Source organism: Phoxinus phoxinus (genome assembly GCF_949152265.1).
Source record: "Phoxinus phoxinus genome assembly, chromosome: 3".
NCBI lineage: Eukaryota > Metazoa > Chordata > Actinopteri > Cypriniformes > Leuciscidae > Phoxinus > Phoxinus phoxinus.
In genome coordinates this window covers 11,955,026-11,982,450 of record NC_136878.1, presented here as the reverse complement: position 1 = coordinate 11,982,450, position 27,425 = coordinate 11,955,026, and the positions used below count along the sequence as shown (strand labels likewise).

General features: G+C 37.0%; 3 protein-coding genes across 3 annotated transcripts in view; 1 reads left to right on the top strand and 2 right to left on the bottom strand.

The window, feature by feature from the left end:
* ssh1a (slingshot protein phosphatase 1a) overlaps positions 1 to 8,911 on the bottom strand; it is a 38,986-nt gene extending 30,075 nt beyond the window's left edge. Inside the window, exons 1-2 of the mRNA XM_079607732.1 lie at positions 8,492 to 8,911; positions 4,205 to 4,242 (exon numbers count right to left, since the gene is read on the bottom strand). Coding sequence (XP_079463858.1) covers positions 4,205 to 4,242; positions 8,492 to 8,572 — 119 coding nt within the window. The 5' untranslated portion in view covers positions 8,573 to 8,911. The remainder of the gene's footprint in view (positions 1 to 4,204; positions 4,243 to 8,491) is intronic.
* Positions 8,912 to 9,823: 912 nt separating this feature from the next.
* On the top strand, positions 9,824 to 13,977 carry LOC306995824 (D-amino-acid oxidase-like). Its single transcript, XM_079607751.1, has 11 exons — positions 9,824 to 10,214; positions 10,595 to 10,790; positions 10,881 to 10,995; positions 11,379 to 11,455; positions 11,608 to 11,673; positions 12,084 to 12,138; positions 12,424 to 12,528; positions 12,611 to 12,693; positions 12,868 to 12,985; positions 13,069 to 13,167; positions 13,706 to 13,977. The coding sequence occupies exons 2-11, from the start codon at positions 10,597 to 10,599 to the stop codon at positions 13,835 to 13,837; spliced, it is 1,044 nt and encodes a 347-aa protein (XP_079463877.1). The 5' UTR covers positions 9,824 to 10,214; positions 10,595 to 10,596; the 3' UTR covers positions 13,838 to 13,977.
* An 11-nt stretch (positions 13,978 to 13,988) lies between these two features.
* svopa (SV2 related protein a) lies at positions 13,989 to 26,462 on the bottom strand. Its single transcript, XM_079607745.1, has 16 exons — positions 26,150 to 26,462; positions 22,772 to 22,932; positions 21,860 to 21,945; positions 20,834 to 20,932; positions 20,587 to 20,658; positions 20,371 to 20,495; positions 19,590 to 19,653; positions 19,271 to 19,396; positions 19,007 to 19,135; positions 18,175 to 18,248; positions 17,871 to 17,947; positions 17,542 to 17,646; positions 17,330 to 17,441; positions 17,071 to 17,152; positions 16,315 to 16,404; positions 13,989 to 15,429 (listed from the first exon to the last, which is right to left on the bottom strand). Exons 1-16 carry the CDS (start codon positions 26,182 to 26,184, stop codon positions 15,217 to 15,219), a joined length of 1,650 nt encoding a protein of 549 aa, XP_079463871.1. The 5' UTR covers positions 26,185 to 26,462; the 3' UTR covers positions 13,989 to 15,216.
* Positions 26,463 to 27,425: the final 963 nt, after the last annotated feature.

The window sequence follows — 27,425 nt, the reverse complement described above, 5'->3', positions numbered from 1 at the left end:
GTGGATAACGCGCACAATTGTGTTACGATTCAATTTTTTAATTGTTTATCAGACGAAACAAAAGCATTTCATTTTCACATGCCTGTGTAAGCCAAGTTGGCGAGAAAGGCAAGATATCATATAATAATAAATAAAAAAAAAAAAAAAAGAAGCAATATTCGAATAGTAACTTCAGCATTCGAATAGTATTGATTTTTTTAATATTCGAATTATATTCGAATTTCGGAATTCGTTCCAACAGCCCTACAAGTCAGCCTTAGGTAAGAGAAAAGGAATCTGTCAGGTTCAAACAGTTTCTTACTAGCAATGAGTGTTGCTTCACGAATCAATGAGCTCAGGCAAAAGGACAGGTCTTTACATGTGTGTATAAACAAATTACATCAAATACTGGGAGTCTGTCCATGATACGTCACATTCTGATAATTGCTCAACGACAGAGAACGAGCTGGAGTTCATATCTTTAAAACAGTAGCTAGCTTAGATGGTCCCACTTTATCTAAGGTGTCTTTAACTACTATGTCCTAACATTGAAATTAATCGTTTGATGATACAATGTTTTTATATTGTACTTATATTTTTTTAAATACCTGCAAGTAATTACAGCTGTAATTAATTTCTGTTAATACATCTAAAATTACACTGTTGACCTTCCCTTCCCTTTTAATCCACCCTTAAACTACCCATCCCATACCAGCAAACCTGTCCCTAACCTTACCCGTATCCAACCCAGTGTTTTGCAATACAACAATACGTACATGTTTTATTTTTTATGTAAGTACATAGTAAGGACGCTTAGACTCTTAACTTACCTACTCCAAAAACTACAGGTGCATTGGTTCATTCTCAGTTTCACCCTCGTCTAAAATGTCTGTTTGTGAGGAAGTAGTATTCTGTTTTGCTGACGTCGCTGTTCTGATTTTGTTTAGCTCGGTGCATCTATTGCACTAGTGACTTTATCCTAACCTTGTTTTTCCTCATTAAAAGAGGATTTGTTTCACATGAGCCTCTAGGACATCCTGTTCCCAACACACACAACTTTTCTGTCAGTTTTCTGCAGTCAGTCTTTAGAATAAAGGTCAAACATAACATGTACATTAAATTGGAATTGCTGACTTGTAGGATACAGTGGCCTCAAGATGCATTTGGGCAATTAAGCAACATAAAAATGTTTGAATGTCATTGCATTAGATCAGGGATTCCTCAACTTTTTTTGTCAGCGGAACCCCTTTGACATATAATCATTTAACAATAGATATTTACAAATTCACATGTTGGTTATGGTCACATGACATGCAGGTAAACAAGTAAAATATTTCATCTTTTTAGTACACATTTATTTTGTTTTTACGATTTAATTCATTATTGGAACCCACAGCAGTTCCCTTGCAAACATCCAGGGGTTTTCAAATCGCAGTTTGGGAAATCCTGCATCAAACCAAGTGGCATCTGCAAACAAATTATGCATCTTTCAGAACAAACTTCACTTTTCTCAGTAACTTTTGCAATGACTTTTAACCAACTGATCTCCAAGTGATTGTTAAGTGTGGCTGAAGTGCACAAATACTTTTTGGGGCCACTGTATGTTCTTTCTAATTGGTATTTGAAGGAAACTGTTTGGTGCTGAGGGACTAGAGTCTTATCTATGAGTCACAGGAAGATACAAAAATCGGACACAGCCTCCATTGTGTTTGCAATCGCTAAAGCTGGAATCTCAGACTCCTTTTCTCATATCCTGTTTTTACAGAAACACTGAGCACTGCCTTCTGAAACGATCACAGGGACAACAGAGCGGGATAGAGACGGAGATGAACAGAAAATAAAGCACTTTAAATGTGCTGAGGGAACAACTGCTCTTTCCTTTATCAGATGACCTTATGTAGGCCGCACACGCCACTTTTGCTTACATCCAGCAGAAGACAGACAGACGGCATTAGTGGGTTCGTTCGGGTAACTGGAACAGTAGTTCCTCCACACCCTTTTCTAAGCTTGATCCGAAGAAAATAAACAACCCGTTTCCTTTTACTCTTTAACAAAGTACTCATTATCGCGGCGTTCACACGTTCTAGGGATTAGTTTGTTTGAATGTGCTTATTGGAAGCCATTCATTTGGAGATACTTTTACCAAAAGCACAAAACAAACACTTCATTATAGTACTCTACTGTCATTTAGGCAGAAAATGCTAAATTAACACAGAAAATGCCGTTAATTCACCATGTGTTGGGTTTATAGCCAACACAAGAGCTATTTCCTGAGAAATGTGACCTTTGAGGATGTCATGTGACCTTTGCGATGACAAATATCCCTCTGTACACATCCCCTTCCTTTAGCTCCTCAATCTGTAGTGTACATAATATTTCCGACTGTCCTCACGAGTTTTTATTCGACCATGTACTGCCATTACCTAGATGGCAACACTGAAATACACAGCAAGAGTTTCAATCAGCGAACAACTTGTCTCTTAAGAACTTTTCTTTTGCTCTTACTGGTGACCTAGATTCAAAGTTTGAAACGGACTGGGACATGAGTCCAATCCCAGTAGACGCAAGCCCTAGTTCAATATGTCCTCTAAAAGACTGAATGAATAAGTGCTGAATCTAAAAACAGTCTGGACAAATGTCCTCTCTACTTGAAAAGCATTTGGCCTTACTAGTAAACTCTGATGACGGTACAATTATATATATGGAAACACTTTAGTTCAGGGTCCAATTCTCACAATTGACTAGTTGCGTATTAGCATGCATATTACTATGATATTGCCTGTTTATTAGTACTTATAAAGCAAATATTAATGCCTTATTCTGCAAGACTTTATTCTACATACCTTAACTCTACCCAATACTTAACCATAACAACTACCTTACTGAGTATTAATAAGCAGTAATTAGGAGTTTATTGAGGCAAAAGTTGAAGTTAATAGTGAGAATTGGACCCTAATCTAAAGTATGACCATATATATTGATATTGCATTAATACTTTAAATTCTTGCATCAACAACATATACATGTAATGGTCAATTCTAGCTGAAGTGTCATTTCTTCAGAGATTTAAAACTATGTCCTCTCTTTTATGTGTTTGCTGCAGTTTTAGTCATTATCCAAGTATGATATCCCTCCCGATGCATCACAAAGTACTGAATCATATCATAACATATCAGGGCTTCAGAGTGTGAGTGAAATGGTTGCAAATGCGACAAAAAAATACAAATTGGCAAAAAAATCTAGTCTGCATTAATGACAGACAGGATTCACAAACAAATGAACCGGTTGTTTTCAAGGAGTCAGTCAAAAAGATTCACAAAACATCCACATACTTCCTTGCAATTTCACAACTCAAAAAACAAACAAGGTTGACAACATTTCTGCAAAAATGGTATTGCGTTGCTGCTTGCATGTGTTCAGTTTTATCCGAAACTACCACCCTGCCCTAAACCTAACCGATAGCGTTAACAAAAACAAAGTGAGATGACAATGCATTTGTTGATTTAACTTTGTCATTTTAGCTCGCATACAAGTCTTTGAGCTCTGTTTGTTATAGTCAAAGTGTCTTACTTTTCAAATAATACACTATGCTAAAAGTGTTTCAAGGTTACAACATAGTATTGTGCAAGGAACCATGTGAAAATAAATCAATCTGCCAATGTAATCATAATTTGTGGGAAAAGGAATAAAACTTGTCTGTGTTTTACAGCCACTAATGTTCATTTCGGTTGGAAATTGCAGTGAATTGTATGTATAGGTAAGTTTTACAAATATGTAGTAGGTAGAGGCACATAAGGTAGCTCTACTAAACACCTCTTAATCCATCTGTCTTCTACAGTCATTGAATTACAAGGAACCAGATAACGCTAATAAGACTATTCATTTGGAGCGATACAGTGTCCAATAGGTGAAAGCCAGCCAGATGTTTACATCAAATGAAACCCACTTGACCTCACTTCAGTCGAGGAGGAACTGGAACTGGAATAAAAAGCCACTCTGGTGTTCGAGCTGCCGTGAAAGCAGTGATCAGACACCTGGCCTCAGATAGCCGTGATTATATGTGTTAATTAGAGCAGTGGAGAAGAACCATCTCTCAAACTACAGGGTGCGATGAAGACTCCTCCCATCATGGAACTGACACACTCTTCATCATCTGCTTCTGACAGATTGGACCTTGAGAACAACAACAACATACAAAAACTTGCATTCAAAAGCCAGTTGTTACCTCTGATTTAGCCGGCGCTCATCGTCACTTCCAAAGTCCTGGGAAAATAAAAAGAAATGAGAGCAGAAGTTAGTTATCTAAAACAAAAGAGCACCCGTCCAAGACATGTCCACACTATTCTATTTTAAATTGTATTGCTTTGAGCCTTAACATAAAGACTGGGGGGGGTTGCATCTTTTCTGATGTGATAAATCAAATTACGTCTTCACACATCTTCTACCAAACCAAATTATAAGCTATAAATTCAGCATCTGTTTGAAAATGTCAGCACAATACCGGAATAAATAATGGAGAGGCCAGAATCCCTCAGGCCTCGGAACTTTTCCAAATTCCACAACCTCACCCGACTCAAACCCAGCGCAACGCACAACAATCTGGCCTAAACATGTTTCTTTTTTCCCTCCACGTGATCTCTCACTCTCTCTCTGCTAAATGTGTAACATTTAAATACAATACAAGACCTATGTGTCCTAAATAACAACAAAAAAACAAATCACAGCAGCGTAATATGACAAAGGAGAAATGTTCTCTCAAAAGCTGAAACGTGAACAACGGGGCCTCTCCTTGAGATAATGTTTCATCATAACAAAGAGTGTTTTTTAAATAGTTCCTCACTGTATGTGAAAGTGACGGCCCTGGTTATTAGGTTACTGATAGTGGTGTGTAGCACTGAATGGAGGCAGGGCAGTGTGCCATGGTCAGATGTGACAGATGCCTGAAGGGGAAGAAACCGTGACAGGGGAATTGGTTGTGCCAGGGTTTCTGTCACGTACCAAACTCTGTCCCTTCATGCAGAAGCTGGGCTAATGAAACTTTATAAGCAGGGCAGAATGAGGAAATAATTAAGTTTGTGAACAGAAACAGACTTTATGGAGGCATGAGTGTTTTCTGTGATTTACTAAGTGGAAGAACAGACAGCGTGCGGTGAAAAATAAGAAGGTAGAAATCAATATTGTGCTCCTGAAGATTCGCAAACCCATTTTGATTCTGTAAATCCTGAGTGAAATTCAAATCAATTATGCATAATAAGAATATTAATTAAATTTAAAAGACTAGTTCGGAATCGGATGTAGTTCCAAATCTGTACGAATTTAGGAAATTCCTGGTCTATTATACTGAAAGTGAATGAAGACTGGGGCTGTCGAACTTCATATAAAGCCTCATAAAATATAGGGTGTAAAGATACATTGATAGAGATCGAATTATAATGATGTATTGTATTGTTAGACCTAATTTTTTGGTGCATGTCCTAATGTGGATACTAGATTGCACATTTTAGAGGGCACAGAAGACTGAAAGATTTTCCTGACTGTTGTCATTGTTTAAGCCAAATCTCAAAGTCTCAAAATGGGATACGGGATTCACAATGTTCATTGGGATTTCTTCAATATCAAAATTACATTTTTAAAAGAACAATAATGCCACCGCCATTTATCACTTTCTCTTGTCAACTAGTAAGAGGTATGACGTCATGTATTGCTCAACGATAAAACATCACCTCCGCCTTGTCTATAAGCAAGGACTAAAATAAAGCAAATTAATATAGATTCTGGAATATATATATATATTTTTCATATATAAAATGTTAAAAATCACAATAGTTAGGTGAATCGATTTCCGACCCTCTAATTGTTTTTTACATTTTTTTTTAATTACTTTCATTTCTGTAGTATGTGTTACCTGAAAACTACTGATAGACCTGCTTAAAAGATTTAAAGCCATGTTTATTGTCTCTATATTCCATTTAATTTTTTTCTTCAAAATTCAGCAGAAATTTGCCTGAAGTGTTTTCGTGGGAAAAGAAGCTCATAAAGGTTTGGAACGACAAAGAATGTTTTGATTTCATGTTGAACCTGAATACCACACAAAGCTTGCAAAGATTTAATTTTTTACCCTTGGAACGTTAAAATCAAACTAACATCACCGCAATTATTCAAAAATGTGTTCTCTACACCTTCTTTCTATCAGCCCATCTATCTATCCCTCTCTCTCTCTCTGCATGAGATGACATCACTGCAGCTGCATATTCCCAGTCCTCATGTTTGAGGACGTGCTGTGAATCCTAAACAGTGTGTGTCCTCACTAGCGTAGTGCAATATGCAATCATTCTTAGATTTAAGTACTATATATATCTAAAGATTAAAGATAGGAACAATCCGGGGGCAAAACAAAGGTCTGTTCCAACTAAGACGTAAAAGACCACATTTCCTAAGAGGTTCAAGAATGTTGTTAATCTGACCCTGGTACTGCGGCAGAAACCGAATTAAAGTGTGATTTATGCCCTGAACTGTGTGTATATAATAAAAATAGTACACAAATATCTATAATTCATAAAGCAAAATTTAGTACTCTCATAATACAGTATCTGATGGATGTGATTTGTGCTCTATCATTCAAATGTGTAGAGCTAGCGCCTCCTACTGGTTGTAACTAGTACAATGGTTTTTTAAGACAACTGTGATGTCAGAGGAACTATTAATTTATGAAGGTGGGGTGCTCATGTAGGAAAGACAATTTAAAACCGACAAGACCATTCCTAAAAAAACAGGGTTTTCCTGACACTTTTCAGAACCACCTCCTGAGAATCAAACTAATAAAGGCCATTCAGCTCTCGCGAGACCGGCTAAAAGGGTCCCGCTCCTAATGAAAAGGTAAAAACAGGAGGCCTTTCATAGCATGAGAGGAGCTTAGCTGTGCCACGACACAATGACTTAGATTTAAATTTCTGTTGAGAAGAAATGCAGTCATCGGGAGGGGGAGACCTTTAACGTTCACACAAAGAACAGCAGCTCATGAAGGGCTAGTGTAACAAAAATTGACCGGCTACAGATTTGCACCACACAGATACGGTATGCATGCAAACTATAACACTAATTTGTGGAAGAACAAATTAGGAACTATGGTGAACGGGGAAGGCAGTGTTCAGTATTTCTGTTGTTGGACAGTTTCATTGTATACAGGAGAGAGACATGACCAAAAAGCTCCCCCCTTTTTGACAGTTCCCCTTTTAAAATGGCTTGACCAAATGAATAGAAGCACACAGTCCAACACAATACCATGAGATAAAACAAACATACAATCACAAGAGCAACAAGTCATTATATTTTCAATAAAAATATAACCACAGAATGCAGTGGCATAATCGGTGCTTATTTTTGTAGGCCTACATCTTGCCATTTAACAGTACACTAAGTTTTTGCTGGACCCTAATCTGTCCCATTAATGCCAACTGTTATGACATGTCTGTATATAATATATAAAGTGGGTTTTGTTAAGATGAGCTTGTTTTATTGAGATGTAGTTTATGCACAAATAGTAGGCTAACAATACCATCTGGAACATGTACATTAAATATCTCATCATAGCCCAAAATTCAAAAGACATACATTTTTAATTAGAAAGTATAATCAAAGAACATAGCTTATATTACTTTTATGTTTATGTGTTGCAAAGCACTTTGCACGCTGACTCACTCAATTGCATGACAAGGCCGGCCATGTGATGTCAACAGCGGCACCCATAAAGTGACGACCCTCTTCACAACAACTTTTTTATATGCTGATATGTCTGAAGTCTTCATCTTTTGTGGGTGTACATAGTTTCAATGATTTATTCCCAAAAATCTCATTCATTTGTATAAAGTTTTAGTAAAAAATACTGAGTGCACCTTTAAGACTTGGCATGGTCTCCACGATTAATCCTTATTTAAACCAGTCTGTACCCATCTAAACACGGTGTTTTGTGGTTCGTTTACTAAAATTAGACGTATTCTTTCACAATCGTTGAACCACAAATCGCAGGACAGCTTGGAAGCGAGCCATTAGCTCAATAAAGTACACCAGCCCTGTCAAACTCTCCTGGTGGTGACAGAATTGATCAGGATCCAAATCCAGAGCATCGCACCTCATCTAACCACTACCATAACGTCACCACCAGCAGAGATTAAGCAAAATTACAAAACACACAAGATGAAGGTGATTGATAAAGAACTCAGGCCAAAAATGATATGTATGTATGTATACGTGACTAGTTTATGTATATAATACCGGTATACATAAGTATGTAGGCTATAGTGCATAAAAAGCCCAAGGCGAATATTGTCATCTCACAACAACAGAGTGACACAGCGTTCAATCCTCCATCAACCCTGATGGCATCTCGCTAGTTAGCTCTACAGCCTGAGCTGTATTAGCATTGGGCCTACGTGACTAATTTATATGCGTCCCTTTATGTATTATTTTATAAAACATTACATCATCTCATCTCAGCGTGTTTATTTCCGCTTACCTCCGCCGCGTTGGTGGTGGCGGTGCTGGAAGTGGACGCCGCGCTGGGAGTGGGCGAGCGCTGCAGGGTTACCAGAGCCATGGATGGAAATCTCCCAGCACAACGGCCAGTCTAACTGTCACAAGCTAAACCGACTAACGTTAGCGGATTTTCCCCTAGCAGCAGAGCCAGATACACGGGGAATGTCGGGCAACTCCACGCGCTCGGCATATGGCTGAGCCGCTGATCGGTGTTGTTTCTGTCGCTGAATCCGCTTTGACATGAGCTGGATGATGTTTGGTGCCCTCTTTCTCTCTCTCTTCTCTCTCTCTCTCTCTCTCTCTCTCTCTATTACTCACTGCCGCATGTGGCTGAAACACGGACCGCTGCTGCCTGTATTTGAATGAATCTTTTATGTGAACGAATCGTTCTCGTTCAACCGAATCTATCTCCCATTGAGACTGTTTTCATGACTTCAAAGACTGACTTCAGCATGGACCAATAGCATTCGAGTATGGGCTGAGTATGGAGCATATCATTGGTTGGACTTACTGAACGAACACGCCCTTTACTGAACGAGTCAGTGTTTTGAATCTGAATCTCTTTGGATATATTGAATGAACTGGGTGCCCCTCTTGTTTGTGGGAATGTAAGGACAAGGAGGAGGAGGTTACTGAAACTCAGTTTATTTAGGCGATCTTTGTTTTTTGTTTTTTTGCTTGATAAAAGCTATGCCATGCAGTAAGACTAATTGAACCATAATGCAGACTCTTTCATGTATGTTTAAGGAGTGTTGCAGTCGTAAATCACTCGGTCCAATTACAAATCGGTTGAATGGGTAATTCAATGACGTCAGTGATTCAATATAGCACAAAAAGACACCCTACTAGTCGCCACCTACTGGCGTAACGATACAACATACCCGGGCACTTAAATTCTGAACTAATCTTTTTTCGGTGAATGGAGATTCAAAATATGTTTTCTCTATTCAAAGATGATCTATTCTAGACAAATACATGCAAACTATCCAAAGCTCTGTTAATCTCAAAGCAATGAAAACTGTAACTCTATATTCATCATTTTTGTCCTCTTAAAATGCACGGTATTGCATTGATCTTTTTGTTTTGTTTTTTTGTTACCCTGGCAAGGTGTTGTGTATGTTAGTATGTACATAATTTTGTAAATGACCAAATAAAGCTAACAGAAATATTGTTTTCTAAATATAAGTTTACGTGTATATGCATACATTTTTTAAAATATATATATATATATGCAAAACATGCATGCAAGTGGCATGTTTTGATAAGTCCCCAAAAAAACAAATGTTTTTGCCTACTCGGAGTGAATCATAGTAGACTTGTCACCATCTGCTGGAGTAACGATGTAACCCAATGGTCTGAAGAAATGGAACCAATTATGAACAAAACTTTTTAGCGAGAAGATTCAAAAGATTCGAGTCACTCGGACTCCACCACTATGGCTGAATAACATACTATTATTATTTCTAGTAGGCCTACCATGTAAACCTAAATAAATAAGACTAGTATTCCTAATTCAGCCCATTGTGAGCCCATACACGAATAGCGCCACCTCAACGTCACAGTCTCAGTTGACGTTACGTAATGTGGGAAAAAAGTTAATTTGTAAGTTTTGCGACATTGCAAGCTGTCCTTACATTGCTTAAGACTGTGCATGTAAGAGAGAAGATAGAACCTGCTGTTTAGGTAACAAGAAGAAAAGTTTGGTGAGTAAAGCTGCCCTTTTATGAACTGAACTGGCAATTTATTTGAATGCAATGTAAGTCGCTAACAAAGCGCCTGTCAAATGTATTCATGTAAAATATGAAGTAAAATATGACATTACATACAATGCATTACCTTACGTTATAGCCATTTTTTATCTTGTCATTGTGTTCTTACTATCTCGTTTTAATGGACTCCCATTAACATATGGTAGCATTGGACAGGTTTTGCAATGAAATTGTTCTCAAATAAGATTGCACAAAGTCAAACCCCTATTTACACTTGCATTACCATATTTTTGACATACAGTGATTTACAGTATATCATTATTAAATTAAAAATAAGTAGGTATTCACACTTTTATGGCACTTATTTTCTGCAGACATGAAGGTGTGCATCATTGGAGCGGGGGTCATCGGCCTCTCCACGGCTCAGAGCATCTTCCAGCACTTCCACGGCCGGGTCACCCCCCTCACCATAGAGGTGTATGCTGATGTCTTCACTCCACTCACCACCAGCGACGGGGCAGCTGGACTCTGGCAGCCGTATCTATATGACAAGGGGAACGTGCAAGAAACGTGAGGTTTCATTTGTGCATTTGTCCATGGTATAAATAATGGCAAATTAATTAGTTGAAGCACGTCTTTTTTTTAAATATTGCTTCACAGTAAATGGAACAAAGAGACCTTTGATTATCTACTAAGCTGCCTCAGCTCTCCCGATTCTGTTCAAATGGGAATATTTCTCCAGTCTGGCTACAACCTGTGCACTGAACCTATGGCGGTGAGATAATTATCTTTCAAATGCATGTAATGTCTTTTTTTCATTATATACAAATGTTATATAATAAACTGCTTTGAAAGTTTTGATGGATAGATATTGTCAGGTAATTTAGGTCTCGGCCTACTGGCCCTTAATAGTATAATACATTCTTTTTGCGCTGTACCAGTCCAGTGCATGGCATGATCGAATAGCAGAACAGAGCATAATGAACTTTACTGTATAGCTGAACAGAAGAAGTGGTCAGAATCAAATAACCTTAAACATCTTTGGCATGGGTTAAAACCAGCATGAAATTAGAGTGACAAGAACTGACCCATCTCACTGATCCATGAGAGATGATTGTGAAAATTACTGCAATCTCTCTCTGTGCTCCGCTCAAACAGGACCCCTCATTTAAAGACGCTGTGTTGGGCTTTCGCCAGCTGACTAAACGTGAACTAGACATGTTCCCGGGATACAGGTACATATCACCTGCATCTAATCACAAGTTATTTCTATAATTTGATGCTGCTGCTTGTTTTCAAAATCAGTTTGGTTGTTCTACCCCTTAAACTGGATTTGTGAATGTTGTGTTTTGTGTCACCTTTCCTTTTTCCCCTCAATCCCTTTCAGTTTTGGGTGGTTCAACACTGCTCTCATGATTGAAGGAAAGACATACCTGCCCTGGCTTATGAACTGGTGAGAGATTCCTGTTATCTTATCAGTAACCCAAATTAGGAATGAAATAGAATAAAGTATGGTTCAAAGGTCCACAATAAAATATGAGATTCAAGTTCTAGTTTAAACAATTAAATATTAGGACTTAAAATGAATAATTAGAATGTCAGATTCTCTATAAGTTAGAGTGTATGTATATATATATATATATTATGTGTCTGCACATCTTATAAATGCATATGTGTGTGTCTAATTTTTATATGAATGTACCTATTCTTCCATGTTATATGCATCAGAATAACTGTTATGCATGTATATAGCTATGTAAAATCTGTAGTGGACTTGTTACTCATTTACAGTATGGCTTTTTTCAGGTCTAACAATGATTAACAGTCTTTGGCACGTTGGTCATGTTTCTGTGTTTTTCACAGGTTAGGACATAGAAAGGTTAAATTTTATCAGAGGAAGATTGGTTCATTTCAAGAGGTTTGAGAAATTCCATTGTCATTTTCACACTTTATAAATGAAAATCTCAAGATCTTAAAATTTACACTTCCTTTAAAAAGTTTGTGGTTAGTGTGATTTTTTTATTTTTTTGAAAGTGAAAAATGAATACTCTTTTGTCAGCAATGATGCATTAAATTGATTAAAAGTGACAGTAAAACAGTTTTTTCAGCTAAATTCATGCCGTGAGTCTATCTCTGTACTATTGCAAAATGGTTTCAGTCATAAAATGTGTACATTTGTAATGACCTGAAAACTGTCCTCCAGTTGGCAGATAGTGGTGCTGATGTTATCATAAACTGCTCTGGTGTCCGATCAGGAGACCTACAGCCTGATCCTGAGCTCAAACCAGGAAGAGGACAGATCATTAAGGTGAGGTTTGGAGGATAAAAGTCAATCAGACTTAGAGTTTTTGCATAGAACTATGTTGATCTCATGCCTTTTATATCATTAGGTAGACGCTCCCTGGTTAAAGCACTGGATCCTCACACATGATTCCTCGTCAGGAGTCTACAACTCACCATACATCATTCCTGGGTAAGACTCACTGAAATAAAAGTTGAAGTACTAAAACTTAAATTGAAATAAAATTAATTGAAAGCTAAATAGAATAAAAAAAATTACAAACCACATAACAAAATTATTAAAACTAAAATGAAGTCTTGTCTTAGCAGTTGCACATGACCTCAGGTCCTCTGTTTGTTTCTGCAGGAGTCGTCTAGTCACTGTGGGTGGAGTTTTCCAAGTAGGAAACTGGAATCTGCAGAACAGTTCTGTTGACCATAGAGGAATTTGGGAAGCCGCCTGCAAGCTTGAGCCCAGTCTGCAGGTAGCTTTCAGCAATTTTAGCCTTGCTAAATTATTGTTTGCTTGACTGGCATGATGGGATTGAATCTTCTTTTTTCTCTTTAGAATACACGGATAGTAGAGGACTGGACTGGTCTCAGGCCCGCACGCAGCAAAGTTAGACTGGAGAGAGAGACTGTGCAATCTAGACCACGCGCTTTTGAGGTGAGCTTAAGGTGATCATTACACTGAAGATCTTATGGCATCTTCCAATGAAGAGGGCTCGCTATAAACAGCCAAGATGATGTATGAGTTAATGCGGAGTTAATAGAAGAAATATATATACCGGTATATGAGATGGGAGAATTTTTTTTCTTATTGCAATGCTTTTTGTGTTCCCCAAGAACCATTGCATTCGCTTGCAATGCAATTAACCATTTGCTCACAAAACTGGTGATGGAAATAATATGAAATAGGAGGGAAACAATTTTCATGCTTTTGCTAGTTTCTTGGGGGAACAGAATGCAAAAGTTTTGGAAGCGAATGCAAAGGTTCTTAGAGGAACGCAAACGTTTTGCAAGTGAACGCAAACGATTTCCGAGCACACAGTAAAGTTTCGCAAGAGTGCGCAGAAGTTTTATACAAAAGAAAGTGCCAATGTTTTGCGAGTGTATTTTTCTTCCCAGTATTTCCCCATCACTCTGTCCCTTCAGGGCTATGTAGATTCTCCTCTTTTCACACATGATGTTTTCATTAACCTCAGGTCATCCATAACTACGGACATGGAGGTTTTGGACTGACCATCCATCGTGGATGTGCTGAGGAAGCGGCTCGGCTCTTTGGACAGATCCTGGAGCAGAAAGGCTTGCTAGCACACTCTAAATCACGTCTGTGATAATAGATTTGGGCCTCTGGGACAGTGTTATCCATCTCTTGAATCGTCGCTAATCTATTAACCGTTGTCAAATTGAGATGCATAATACATTTGACTACATTCATCTGCAACTAATCTCCAATAAAGACACATATACTATTTTTCTTTTTTTGAATCATAATTTATTGTTATCATACATGTACATCCAGTGCAGTGGCAAGAGATCTGTGCACAGAGACACAAAACGCGGCACTAAATCGCAAAAGGCAGGCATAGGAGACAACTCTCTGGATTCACAGGAACAACTGCACACTTCCCATCATGCCACACACATACCCACTGTACGGTTGAAAAGGCATAAATACAAATGACCGAATATATCATTGAGAAGTCGAGCTGAAGAAACAAAGACAGTATGACAGTAATAAAAAATATACTTGATCTACAGACCTGTTCAGATGAAAGCCACTTGCTATTGTTTTATTGTTACTGAGCTGTATTTTAGGATCCAGTAACCTTTGATATGCCAGATTATAAGGGAACAACTGGAGTTTTGTACATGAATGAGAATTTTACATGAGTGATTGCAGTTGGCAGCCAGTGAGAGGACAAAGAGAGGTGCTGAGTGGTACGAAATGAAGACTTTGATGCCCACTAGATAACGTCACGGGTGTCAGCGAAAGTCTAACACTATCAATGGCTAACATTTAACCAACTAACTTAAAGTATGGTAAATGGCCCTTTGAGAGAAAAAAAAAGCAAGATAACAGAGACCACAAACTGGTGCAATGTCTGATTTATAGCAGCATCCGGTCTCTGCTTCGATGAATAGATAAAAGTTGTCATGACCTCCCCAATGGAATGCTGGGAGTGAAGTGTAAGGCCCTCTTAAAGAAATACAAAATTAAATAAATCTTTCTACTCGCTCTCATACTAAGCCTGTCACAAACACGCATACTCTTGTGCTATCTTTCAACTTCAGGACTTTGAAAGTTCAAATCTTTCGTTCTTCTCCTAAACACCCCCAAATGCTCTTCAAATCCTTTGAACATATGAGAGTGATGATGGTTTTCATGTGTTAAACTGCGTAATGCAATTATAGATCTATTTTCAACACATTTACAGTTGTATTCCCTGGGAATGAGGCAAAAGGGGAGTATTATGTGATGGAAATGTATTCCCCTTTATTTTTCTGGTCCGGAGGTTCATAAAGAGAAACCTTTGGTGGGGGAACGTGTCATTGATGGACTGATTTAAATTCAAAACCAAGCAGTTCTTAAAACAATTAAAACTGCTATTCCTTTGTGGACACATATTTTATTTTACAGATAATATTCCCCGCTTCCATCTAAGACCAATTTCTTCTACAAAGTCTTTCCAAACCCCTCTGTGGTGTTCCCTCAGTCCTGTGATCCAGAGCTGGAATGTGGAATCCCTCCCGGGCTGTGATCTGAGGCCCGTCCCATCATCTCCTGACCCCACTCTCTGTGACTGGACTCCTGGAGGCCCCGTCCTGTGGTCTCTATGGGCAGCGCACAGGAAGCAATAGCAGCCAGCAAACAGCAGCAACAGTACACTGACAGAGTCAGATACACGGATGATTCCAGCATCACCTTCAGGAAGGAAGCAGAGATGGATAGAATATGTCAAATATCTCTGGATCTCACATTCACATTGGGGTTAGTAAGATTTTTTTTACTGTTTTGAAGGAAGTTTCTTATGCTCACCAAGCCTGCATTTACTGCAGTGTAAAAACAGTAATAGTATAAAATATATTTGCAATTAAAAATTCCTGTGATGGCAAAACTGGTGTCACATGATCCTTCAGAAATCATTATAATATGCTGATTTGCAGCTCAAGAAACATTTCTTATTATTATTATTATCGCAGTATTTTGTGGAAACTATACTTTTCTCTTTTTTTCAGGATTCCTTGATGAATAGAAAGTTTAAACAAGATAACAGTATCTAATAGTTCTGTATGGACAAAACCGTGAACTAAAACTTGTGGTTTAAGTTGGCTATAGTTTTCTTCATACACTTTGAATAATATAAAAATCTGGCCATCATTTGTAATGTTATTATTTTAATGTTTATGTAAACAAAAAGTGCATATTAATGCTAATTTTATTTGTTACAGGATTCTGTGACAACCGTGATCATTTTGCTCACAATAATCATGGAATGAAATTGTCATGCCATTTCATCTCTAGTTATGATGCACTATAAAATCAACTATAATTATGTGTTTTTATGCAAAGTATCATTTAGAAAAAATGTATCTTTGATTTTGTTCGTTTCTCTGACATTAAAGAGTTACGTATTTAGGCCTATAAAAACTGTTTTAGGTCTAAAACAGTTTGGATAGTTGTTCAAATGAGAGTTATGAGTCATTATTTAAGAGATTTAAGTATTGTATAACATGAGTAGCTCCCGGCCACTTTCATTTTTAAAAAGTAGCTCTCAAATGAAAATAGATCTAGATAGTGTTTCCACACCTGTGCCACAAATGGTGTGATAAGAGCTCCAACTCGGGCCATCCCACTACTGGTGCCCAAACCCAGTGCCCTCGTCGCTGTGGGATACACCTGTAAAAGACACCAAGAGAGAGATAACCATTATCTTTATATCTATTATATTTAACATTGAACTATTACTTAACCATTGGACTTACATGATCTACATGGATCCATTATTTCCCTAAAGTTTCTTCAGCATGAGTTTATGCTATAAACACTTTCAAACCCAGTTAAATATCCCAGACAAGGATTAATGTACGGTAGTTAAGAAAAATGCCTCTCTCCTTAAGCTAATATACAGTCAAAGTAACTATGTAACTACGCAATAAAATGACCTCAATGACAGTAATGTCAAAGTCAACATACAGACACTGTGTGTAATATTCAACCCTCCGATCATCTATCTGGAGATGAAAAAACGTAGGATGACAAAGTGGCCTGTTTTATTTCAGGTGAGTTGCTGCAATTGCTGCCAAATGGTGGGAGTGAGCCAGGAATTGGAAGTTTCCCAAGGTCAAAATCCTTCTCTAGCGCAGCTGTTGCCTTGAGAGAAACATTTAACACCACATTGACAGTATACAGGCTTTACTCTCCTTACAATTTATCTGCCAAGAGTGTCACATTTTGCTGTGTTTCTATTTCACATTCTTTTGACATGGCAAAGAAGGATAGAGCTTTGCCTTTGAGCCTCAGTTCTTCCAAGAAATAGAAATGATATATCAACTGAGTTCTCACCTCAGGAGTATACACATATGCAGCCTGGAAACCTCCAGCGATGAAGGCCCTCGCAATGAATATAAATACTGTCAAAGAAGTCCTGCAATAAAGGGAATAGTTAGGCTATATGGCATAATAATGTATCAAAGATGTCACATTAGAAAGAAATACTAGTTTGATTTTCCATGACATGTGGCTGTAGATGTATGTTCACGTTTGAGATTAGCACAGGCTCGAGTGCTCTAGAAAAATGACCGTAATGGATGTGCTTTCTGACCTTCCCACACAGCCGTAGAGCGGCACAATGCAGAGGGAGAAGACAAAGAAACACAGTGCCATGGTCTTCCTCCTTCCTAAGCGATCAATTGCCCACAGGGTCACCAGCAGGCCTGTGATGCATCGATCAATACGTTCATCACAGTTTCTTTTTTGCCTGCCACACGTTACTTAAAAATGAGATGTTAATGGTGTTAGAATTCAAAGATGTACCTGGAAACTCAGAAAGTGTGGTCCACAGAAGGTCTTTGTAATCATCTGAATTCAGATATTTGCACTCCAAACTACATCCTGGATCCCTTTTTCTGCCCTTCCCCCCTAGAGAGTGATACACGAACACGACCAATGCATACAGAATACATTGGTTGAATTTGGTTTGTTTTCTATCACACCATAGTTTGAAATGTATTACACATACTGATTTATAATGATATAGTATATATACAGTTTATTAAATATGGTATTCTATTCCATACTTGGGCTTTACATATTTTTCACTATGCTGCTCCAGTCTGGTTTTAAACACAATATTTGTCACTCACCACCACAGGCGCCTCCCTCCTGGAAAAGCTCGGTGGTCAGCAAAACCACACCATAATATGAGAATGCGTTAGAGAACCTGCAACAGGAAGCATATCATAATATAATACAATAAACAGAATATTAATGCAAGCAAAACGAACTAAACATTGTGAAATATTTGAGTAAAATTGTGAAATAAAAGAGTGAGATCTGACAAATCTCAAGGAACAAAAAGTCCTTTTAAGGTTTAGTGGACATCTACATTCGTGATTTAATGACTATACACAGTAATTTATAGGAATCAGTATTCTAGGACTCTTCTACCATATGAACCAGAGCAGAACAGTGGTCCAGCGCAAGGGTGGAGAGAAAAGATCCCGGAGTTTTCCCCTGTCCTCCTAAACACAGAAAACAACAATTATACTCAAAATAAGGAGAGATGACATATAAATAACAATATTTACCACTATAAATTGTGTAAACATTTTTTGTACATATTTTTTTTATGTCATTTATTTCTGTGATGGCAACGCTGAATTTTTAGCATCATTACTTCAGTCTTCAGTGTCACGTGATACTTCAGAATTCATTCTAAAATGCAGATTTGCTGCTCAAGAAATATTTCTTAGAATTATAAATGTTGAAAACAGTTCATATTTTTGTGGAAACCATGATGCATTTTTGTCAGGATTCTTTGAAGTATATAGATAGTTGTAAAAGTGTAATAGTATACTGTATATAACAGTATATAATAGTTCTGTATAGACAAAAACATGAACACATGTGTGGTTTAAGTTGGTTCTAGTTTAAAAAAAAAAAAAGAATAATTTTATGTACAAACATGTTAATGAATCATAAGTTACGCATTAAAACATATAACACATATGCAGTTGTCTATTCCTTCTCTGTTTTTAATCTTATTTTTTGTAGGAAACTCTTCCAATTATTGTTGTTTGTAGAGTTAGTTTTTGCGACTCAAAATCATATTGGCCACCTGAGCATATGACCAATCATATCAGAGCAGTAGCCCCCAACTGCCACAGATTCAACAGCATTGTATTACAGGAAGTGTTTAACTGTTTTCCTTTTAAAAAAGCCATATTAATATACATAAAGTAATCTACTAATATATAAGTATATTTAACTAGTGCCTTACCTGTCTGGCCACTATGAGTTTTCCCAGTGGCATGGGGACATTATTCTCTGCAGCAATGCGTTTGAGTGTGTTCAAAGCCTTCTCCTGGTTCCCTGTCAGGACGTCGTAACGAGCGCTTTCTGGCAGCCACTGTTGATGTGCATTTGACATTTAGTTTACTCTATTGTTCAGACAATATATTGCTCACACCACACACAAAAAAACACGTTTTGTATCTAGCTCTAAGAGAGAGAACAAACTGATATTTGAGAACTTCATACTTACAAAGCAAAAAAAAGCAAAAATGAAGAGTGGAATAGTGGAGAGGGCCAGCAGCCAGCGCCAGCCCAAAGATGGCATCACCAAAATAGCCAGCAGCACTTCAAATACTGTACCCAAAGCCCAGAATATCTACAGCAGATCAGAGGGAACGAGATTTTTAGACTAAATCCACAAGTTATCCTGGTTATGATGACTTCATGTTTTGGTTCAACTTATAACTGAAACAGTTTAATCAGGAGTATGATATATGTATCTAAACAATAGAATAGAATAGAATAGAATAGAATAGAATAGAATAGAATAGAATAGAATAGAATATTACCTCTATCAACAGAATGCAAGTGGCTCTAGACCGCATTGGGAGAAACTCAGCATACAATGTTACTCTTAGAGGAGAGAGCAAATGTTTCTGTAAGTCTCTAAATATTTAATGATGTTGTTAGATGAAAGTGGCACATTCAGATTAATCACAGTAAAATAATAATAATACTGGAGAACCTACAGAGTAAATGAAGCTTAAATGTTAGGTTAACATCTTGCAAATCTCCTTATCATAATTCACTAAATGTTTGTACACTACCATTTAAAAGTTTGGTGTCAGTAGGAGTGATAGGATGTAAATAGAAATTGATACTTTTATTTGACAAGGATGCATTAAATTAATCAAAAGTGAAAGTAAAGACTGTGGTTCTTTCTATTCATCCAAAAAAAAATCCTTAAAGAAAATGTATCATGGTTTCCACATAAATATTACGCAGTAAAACTGTTTTTAACATTGATAATAATAAGAAATGCTTCTTGAGCATCAAATCTGCATATCAGAATTATTTCTGAAGGATCATGAGACACTGAAGACCGGAGTAATTATGCTGAAAATCAACTTTGCCATCACAGGAATACATTTTAAATATATATAAATAGAAAACAGTTTTTTTTTTTTTATTGTAATAATATTTCACAATATTACTGTTTTTACAGTTTTTTGTTTTTCAAAATAAATGCAGCCTTGGTGAGCATAAATGGCTTTCAAAAACTTAAAAAAATCTTACTGACTGCAAACTTTTGAACGGTTGTGTATGTATTTAGATTTGTGTCACACTTACGATTGAGGAGCCCCTCCAATACCGAAGCCCACCAGAGCTCTGAGGAACAGGATCCATCCGTATATAGGTGCAAATGCACTGAGGAGGCCATAGAACAGGGTCCACAATACACTCATCTTCAAACCCTACCACACACACACACAGGGTTATATAATTAACATTTGTCCAGCTAGCTGGACATGCACATACTGCTCTTTCATTTATGAACATACTCACTGTTTTTCTCCCATATTTGTCAGATATGTTCCCCCATAATGAAGAACTGATCATCATTCCAATAAATACAACCTGTTTCAGAGAAGGGGAGAAACACAGTTATTCATAACAATGTGGTTAATCAGGAAAACACATTTAGGAGCAGCTGATGCAAAGCTTAACAGAATAAGAAAACCAATCCTTCTGCCAAACCTATCTAAAAAGCAAGAGAGGAGTCATTATTGACTAAAGGAGTAGTGTACAGTACCGAAGTTAGCAGTGCCACCTGCCAGCTGGGCAGTGCCCACTCACAGTGCAGTTGAGGCGCCAATATACTGAGAATCATCATCTCCATGGCGTCGGCCATCTGCACATAAATAAAATCATCGGAAATATGGAAATTATTAATATAGCAACTACTAATTCTGACTACACAATTGGTAGGTAAGCTGAAAATGTACGGCTTATAAAAATGATCTTTCTAGAATCCAAGGTCAACTGATTATAATAGAGTGCAACAGTCCGGAAGTAAAACTTATTTTTAACGATAACTTATAAACCTTTAAAGACCCCAAGACTCCAAGTTGTTAACCCAAGGTATTTCCTTCTGGTGTAGCCGTCAGCCAGCATTATTTCAACTTATTCTTAAAACAATCGTGTTTAACAGCAGAGTTTGTGGTGAAAACTACATAACCCGTGATGCTGTACAGAAAACCACCATTCAGAGAGTCGCCACAATCAAAACGCACTTGAGCTCCGTCTACTCCCATGAAGCACTGCGAATGACCTAATCGAGTCGATCTCCCTATGCTCACAATATACTTGAATATTTGTATACATGTGCATATATTGCAATACACTTAAAATATATTGTTTTTATATATATAATTAACATTTGTTAATAAGTAGTTTTATATTTCTTCATTGTTTTTATTTATTCAATTCAATTAGTGTTCACAATTCCCTTTATGGGATTGTAGTTCTTTCTGTCACTAAAGCAGTTAAGTCCACAGTCTTTTGGCTTCGTATTTTTGTCTGATTTTCAATATTTTGCTTCAAATCAACGTTTTTTGTTGATTAGCTTGGTTCATGGATATAACGCTTCAACAAAACCTTTTTTTTATTTTTTTTTTTATATATCTCTATGGGAGAAATAAGTGGAAAAAATACTTCCGGAACCAGCGCCTCAAAAAAAATGGACAGGCACTGTTGCACTCTATTATACAGTGTTGTGAGGGTACGACAATTATTCCCTCTCTACATTTCATTTTGTATTGTACAGTAGTATTGTTACCCATGCAAGTCCAGTCAGGATGGACAGTTTCCACTGGAATGTCCCAAAGCCAATGGCTTCCACTGCATCCTCAACCATGAAGGTATCTGTTGAAAGAGTAACATATGGAGAGTAGTTTAGCCTTAAAGATGTTCAGTGAGCTGTCTGATAATGCAAATCCACTTTTCCTTTGTAGGAGGCATTAACATGCTCACAACAGTGTTATTTCAGTATTATTTATAAACTATTATAGAATGTATTAATATTGTGAATCAGCTTTTATTTTTGTATATACAAGTTTCATTTAGTTTTAGCATTTCCTGTGTGCATTTGTCATTTATTAGTTTAGTTGTATTGTATTTCTATTTAGATTTAGTTTATTTTTATTTCAGTTTTGATCATTTTAGTACTTCAATTCAAACTTATTTTTATTTCAGATCAAGGAAAACATCTTGGAGCGCTGCTTGCTGGGAGGACCCAGCAGTCTCAGAAGGTGCTCTTTGGTTGGGTTTCAAACTTGTATTTATAGAAAAAGAGATCCAAGGCACTTCTTCTGGTTCAAAAAAAGTTTAAAAGCCTTTATTCAAATCATGGCTCACTCCAGAAACATTAAAAATAACTAAAACACTGCACACTGATGCATTTCAGCCATTCAGCCTTCCTCAGAGTGTTTCCATTTTTGTTTATTTCAGTTAGTTGCCAAGGCAATGTTTCTCATTTACATTTAAACTTTTTCATCTAATATGAATATGTCATTTCAGCTTTATTTCATTGACCAAAACTATTTTGAATAGTTTTAATTTACAATAACAAACCCAGATCAAAATCTCCAATAAATATGGTCATATTTAGAAAGAGAAGATATGCTTTTTCTAACAAAAATGTAACAAAAAACATAGTGATCGAAAAGCTATATTAATTGGCTAATCATACCATCAGTGGGGTTGGCAAATTCCCGAGGCACCGGAGCACCATCGGCCAAGGAAACAGACTCCATATCCGTCCGTCCTCCCTCCACCTGCAAAGCCTCTTCCCTACTGCCATACTCATCCTCTGAGCGAGCGCTTTCCCCCGTACGCCGAAATTTCACCACTCTGTCAGAGAGACGAACAGGCAAGCAGAAAATCAGGTACAGTATCAATCAGGTGATACTGTAGTATTTGCATTCGGCTGTGACCCATTGACTAAAACAACCAGTAAGGGGAGGATTGATATGAAATATATATATAATTAAATATCCTTAATATATTTTTGCAGTGGCTGTTTTAGAAAAATATGACGAAAGATCACATAATGATGCCTGGCTGCTTAATCACAGGTCTAGCAATGCCTATGCATGATATAGCAGCAGCCCATGTATATGAAATACAGATGCAATGTGTAGGACAGAATGATGCACATAACAAGAGACTGTTGCCAAGGAACTTCCTGCTTGTGCAATCCCTCTTCTGGTGTTCTAGAAGGGAAAAAAAGCATGAGAAAAAGCCAGCAGGATGTGTGAAGAGACAGTGGAGTGATGTTTGAAACTGTGACTCACAACCGTCAGCCTTTATAGGGCAACTGGATGACAGGCATTTTCTCACTGAATGAAAACTGCTGCTTAAAAACAACAGTGACAGATGCTCTAGTGGTAGTGGGGGGATTTTACTTTACAAATATCTCCGCGGCTATGAAGACAGATTGGACCAGGGAGCAGTAAGTAAGAGGAGCACACAGATATCCCGTGGTTTAATAACTGTAATTGCAGGGCTCACAGCGACACTATGAGCAATAAAGCCTTCATGAGCAGACAGGCAGTGTAATTAAACAGACGACCTCTCCACGATCAGCAGAGACAAACAGCACCTCGAGAGCATTCAAAAAACACAAAACTAGGATGAAGATATAAATCATCGATGACAGAACAGACCTGGGCTCCATTAATGACTGCAAGCCTAAAGAAAATGCTCAAAATGAAGGACGATTGTTATGATTATTTCCATAAAGCATGGAAAAAGCCAAGCCGAAACATCAGCAATAAAGAGCGCTGCCATCATGATTCCTGCACACCATCAGATGGCGACCGGGCCTACTGCCAAGCATCAGAAGCACAGGAATAACATCAGCATAAGCAGGCAGATTATTCAAAACTCTTATGAATCAGTGGAGAGACACTTACTGCAACACGGATGAATGAAAGAATGAACGACATTGGCATTTATATAGTGCTTTACTATGTACTGTGAACCCAAAGCGTTTTACAGTCATATCAGGGGGTCTTCCCCTCAAACACCACCAGTGTGCAGCGTTCATGGATGAAGCGACGGCAGCCACAGAGCAACGGCTCACCACAAGCCAGCTTTAGGTGGAGAGGAGAGAGAGTGGTAGAGCCAATTCAAAGGATGGGGATTACAGTAGGCCGTGATTTATAAAGAGGGAATTTAATTTGGCCAGGACACCGGGGTTCCACCCCTACTCTTTACGAGAAGTGCCATGGGATCTTTAATGACCACGGAGAGTCAGGATCTCGGTTTAACGTCTCATCCGAAGGACGATCATGAAAAGGTTAAAGCCCAATGACACACAAGGGCAAATTTCTATTTATTTGTAACTTGCACTGTCTTGTTAGGATGCCACGGATGCATTGGGTGACCATCAAGACCAAGATGTGTTGTTGTTCAGGATTGACCTCATTCCATTTCAAAACAGTCATATTTAGACTTTATGCTATGCTGTAAATATGTTTGTAAATTCAACAGAAATTTTTTACAATTAAAAGCTGATAACAATAAAAGATGAAATTTATATTAGATTTAACCCTCTGTGTTGTTCAGCCATTTTAGACAGATTATTTTTTATCACTACTTCATCTGAATGGGATGAAAAAATGGAGACTTCATTCGAAATCTAAATGGCGGTAAAAAAAAATGTGTCACACTGACACTTCAAATCAACATTGCAAACAAAAAATATCTAAACTTTGACAAACAGCAGTCTTTGAGAATGTCTAAATATATATCCAAAACCACAGCCTAATAAAAGTTTTTATGTCTAATAACAACTATAGCATGTATAAGCCTCTTTATATAGAGCTAAATATTAATCTAGTGGTTACACTATGGCATTAAATATGTTTTCCTTATTTTACTCCCCCTAGATGGCACTAATCTGTCTTCATGTCTTGCCTATTTTAACGTGAAATACAGCTTTAATTGAAAAATAAATAAATAGAAAAAATGTGTATTATTTTCAAATGGAAAAATTATCATAATTATTGCATGAATACTAATTAGTAACATAAAATTATAACACAACCAATATTATTGAACAAAAATATATTACATTGATTTTACTGAAAATAAAAAAGTTAAATTTTCAGGTGTTCAGTCACTTTTGACTGAAGCAACACAAGTGTGACTCCTAAATAAAAATACATGAGGAATAACAGACAAAAAATGTAATTTTACTGTAAATACTGTAAAAAAAAGAAAAGAAAAAAGAAGAGAGATGGGGTTTGGAAGCAAAAATAATGTATTACCATATATGTAATTTATAATAAAAAATTAAATATGATGAAAATAATGTTACATTTAACAGGACAATACAGTATAGTTAAAATATTCATAATGTATTTTATAATAGCTTTTTATATATATATATTTATTGTAAAATTAAGAAGGGTTTTTCTTCAGTACTTAACCTTGGGTTAACATGTTTTTTTAACCCTGCCACATTTGTAAAGGGCTTAGCACTGTATTTAACCCTGGGTTAAGAAGCCAGGCTGCCCCAGAAATAATTTAAAATGTGAACAATCTGAAAGTCACAGACAGGATTTTCATTTTCTAAGACAATCAAGTTAATCTGAATGGCTCTCAAAGTGATATTGGCAGACATTGAGATCTGTGAGCAGAATGAGTGTATATCAATAAAACACGTTTGTACACAAATAACCATTGTGTTATTCAATGGAAGGTGTCATGACATGTACAATGCAAATGAACCAAAAGACGGAAAAAATGGTCTTTGCAACACAAGGTTACTGCTTTAACATGCATAAATAAGCTGTTTAATCTACTTGAGCTGTTTACCGAACATGCACCTCTGCCAATTCATAAATTCAAAATGTGCGTATAGCCTACATATTTTACATCAAACAGCATTATGTAAGCATTGATTTTTTTTTTTTTTAAAGTTCCATAAATATCAATGTCACGTTGTTTACGGCACATTCTCGCTGTAGGTCACTAAAAGGGCTTAAATGAACGGAAGAGTGTTTTCATGATGGCTCAGGTCGCGTGCGGATGAAAGAAAAAGGATGAAAAGAACACTCACGGGAGCTGCCTTAACTGAAACAAATCATCGTCCATTATCGGTCTGTTCGTCGGGCTGACGGAGTCTTTGTCTCATCGCCGTTACATTGCTGTCGAGTCGAGTCTGATTTCAGCACCACAGGCGTGAGGACCGTGAAGAGCTCAGAGAGGGGCGGTGTTGTGCGGAGCTGCCATGATTCCTGCCTGTCGTGTGTCGCTCCTGCTGGATCTCCGCAAAGGCTGGAACGCCCGTGTCATACTAAAGCACCAGCAGGGAACTGTGAATATGTTCTGGAGATGATGAATCAAGACAATACACTTTGCCATCCATGTATATCATTGATCCCCCACCCCCATTCATGTTATCTTTTATTTGTATATATATTTATATATATATAGGCTATACATAATCTATATAGGCTATAGAGAATATTACACTGGCCTATATGTTTCCAAAATGTGAAGTAAATTCTATTAGTATTTCAAATTCAATGAGACATAAATGTCTGTAGGCTATTGGTTAATTAAAAAAAATCGCATTGAAGCATTTCAAACTATATAAATACAATTTTAGGCTTGCTAGTGCACAAGGTCATGGCTGCATTATCTTTGAAAGATAAATTAAAGCTGAAAATTCCTCAGATATCCAGTTTTCTGTGAATAGCTGTACAAAATCAAGGTAACAGATTTGATTATTGAAGAACTACAAATCTATCAAAGTATCAGATAAAGTGATAAAAGGTAGGCTACTCACTTGTCCTTGAAAGGATGATGTAATTTTAACAAGGGATATGATATAAGACTTGATGCATAACAAAGATTAGATTTAACAGACAAGAAATGTAATTTTGCTGTAAATACTGTAAAATACTGGGTTTTGGAAGCAAAAAAAAAATCAATTTATGAAATGTACAATAAAAAAAATTTTTTAAATGAAAATAATATTACTATTATTATTTTCATGATTTGTTATAACGTTTTTTTCTTTTGTCAAATCAACTAAGATCATTTATGCGGTTCAGATAATATTTTGAGTTTCTGTTGATTAAATAAATCTCCTTCATTGTATTAACTAAATATTTTAATTTCAATTAACCTAAAATTGTAAGGCAACCAGGTTATTTTTAAGTTAAACCAACAATATGTTTCTACAGTGAGGACATCACACCCAGGGTTCGAATTATGATTTCATCTTTGTGGATGACTCTTTAAAAAGAGAAAAAAGTAGCCTATGAGCAGGCGTGGTGTGTGTGATAAATAAATTGCTTAACATATATTGAAGGAAAAAGTGCTTTATT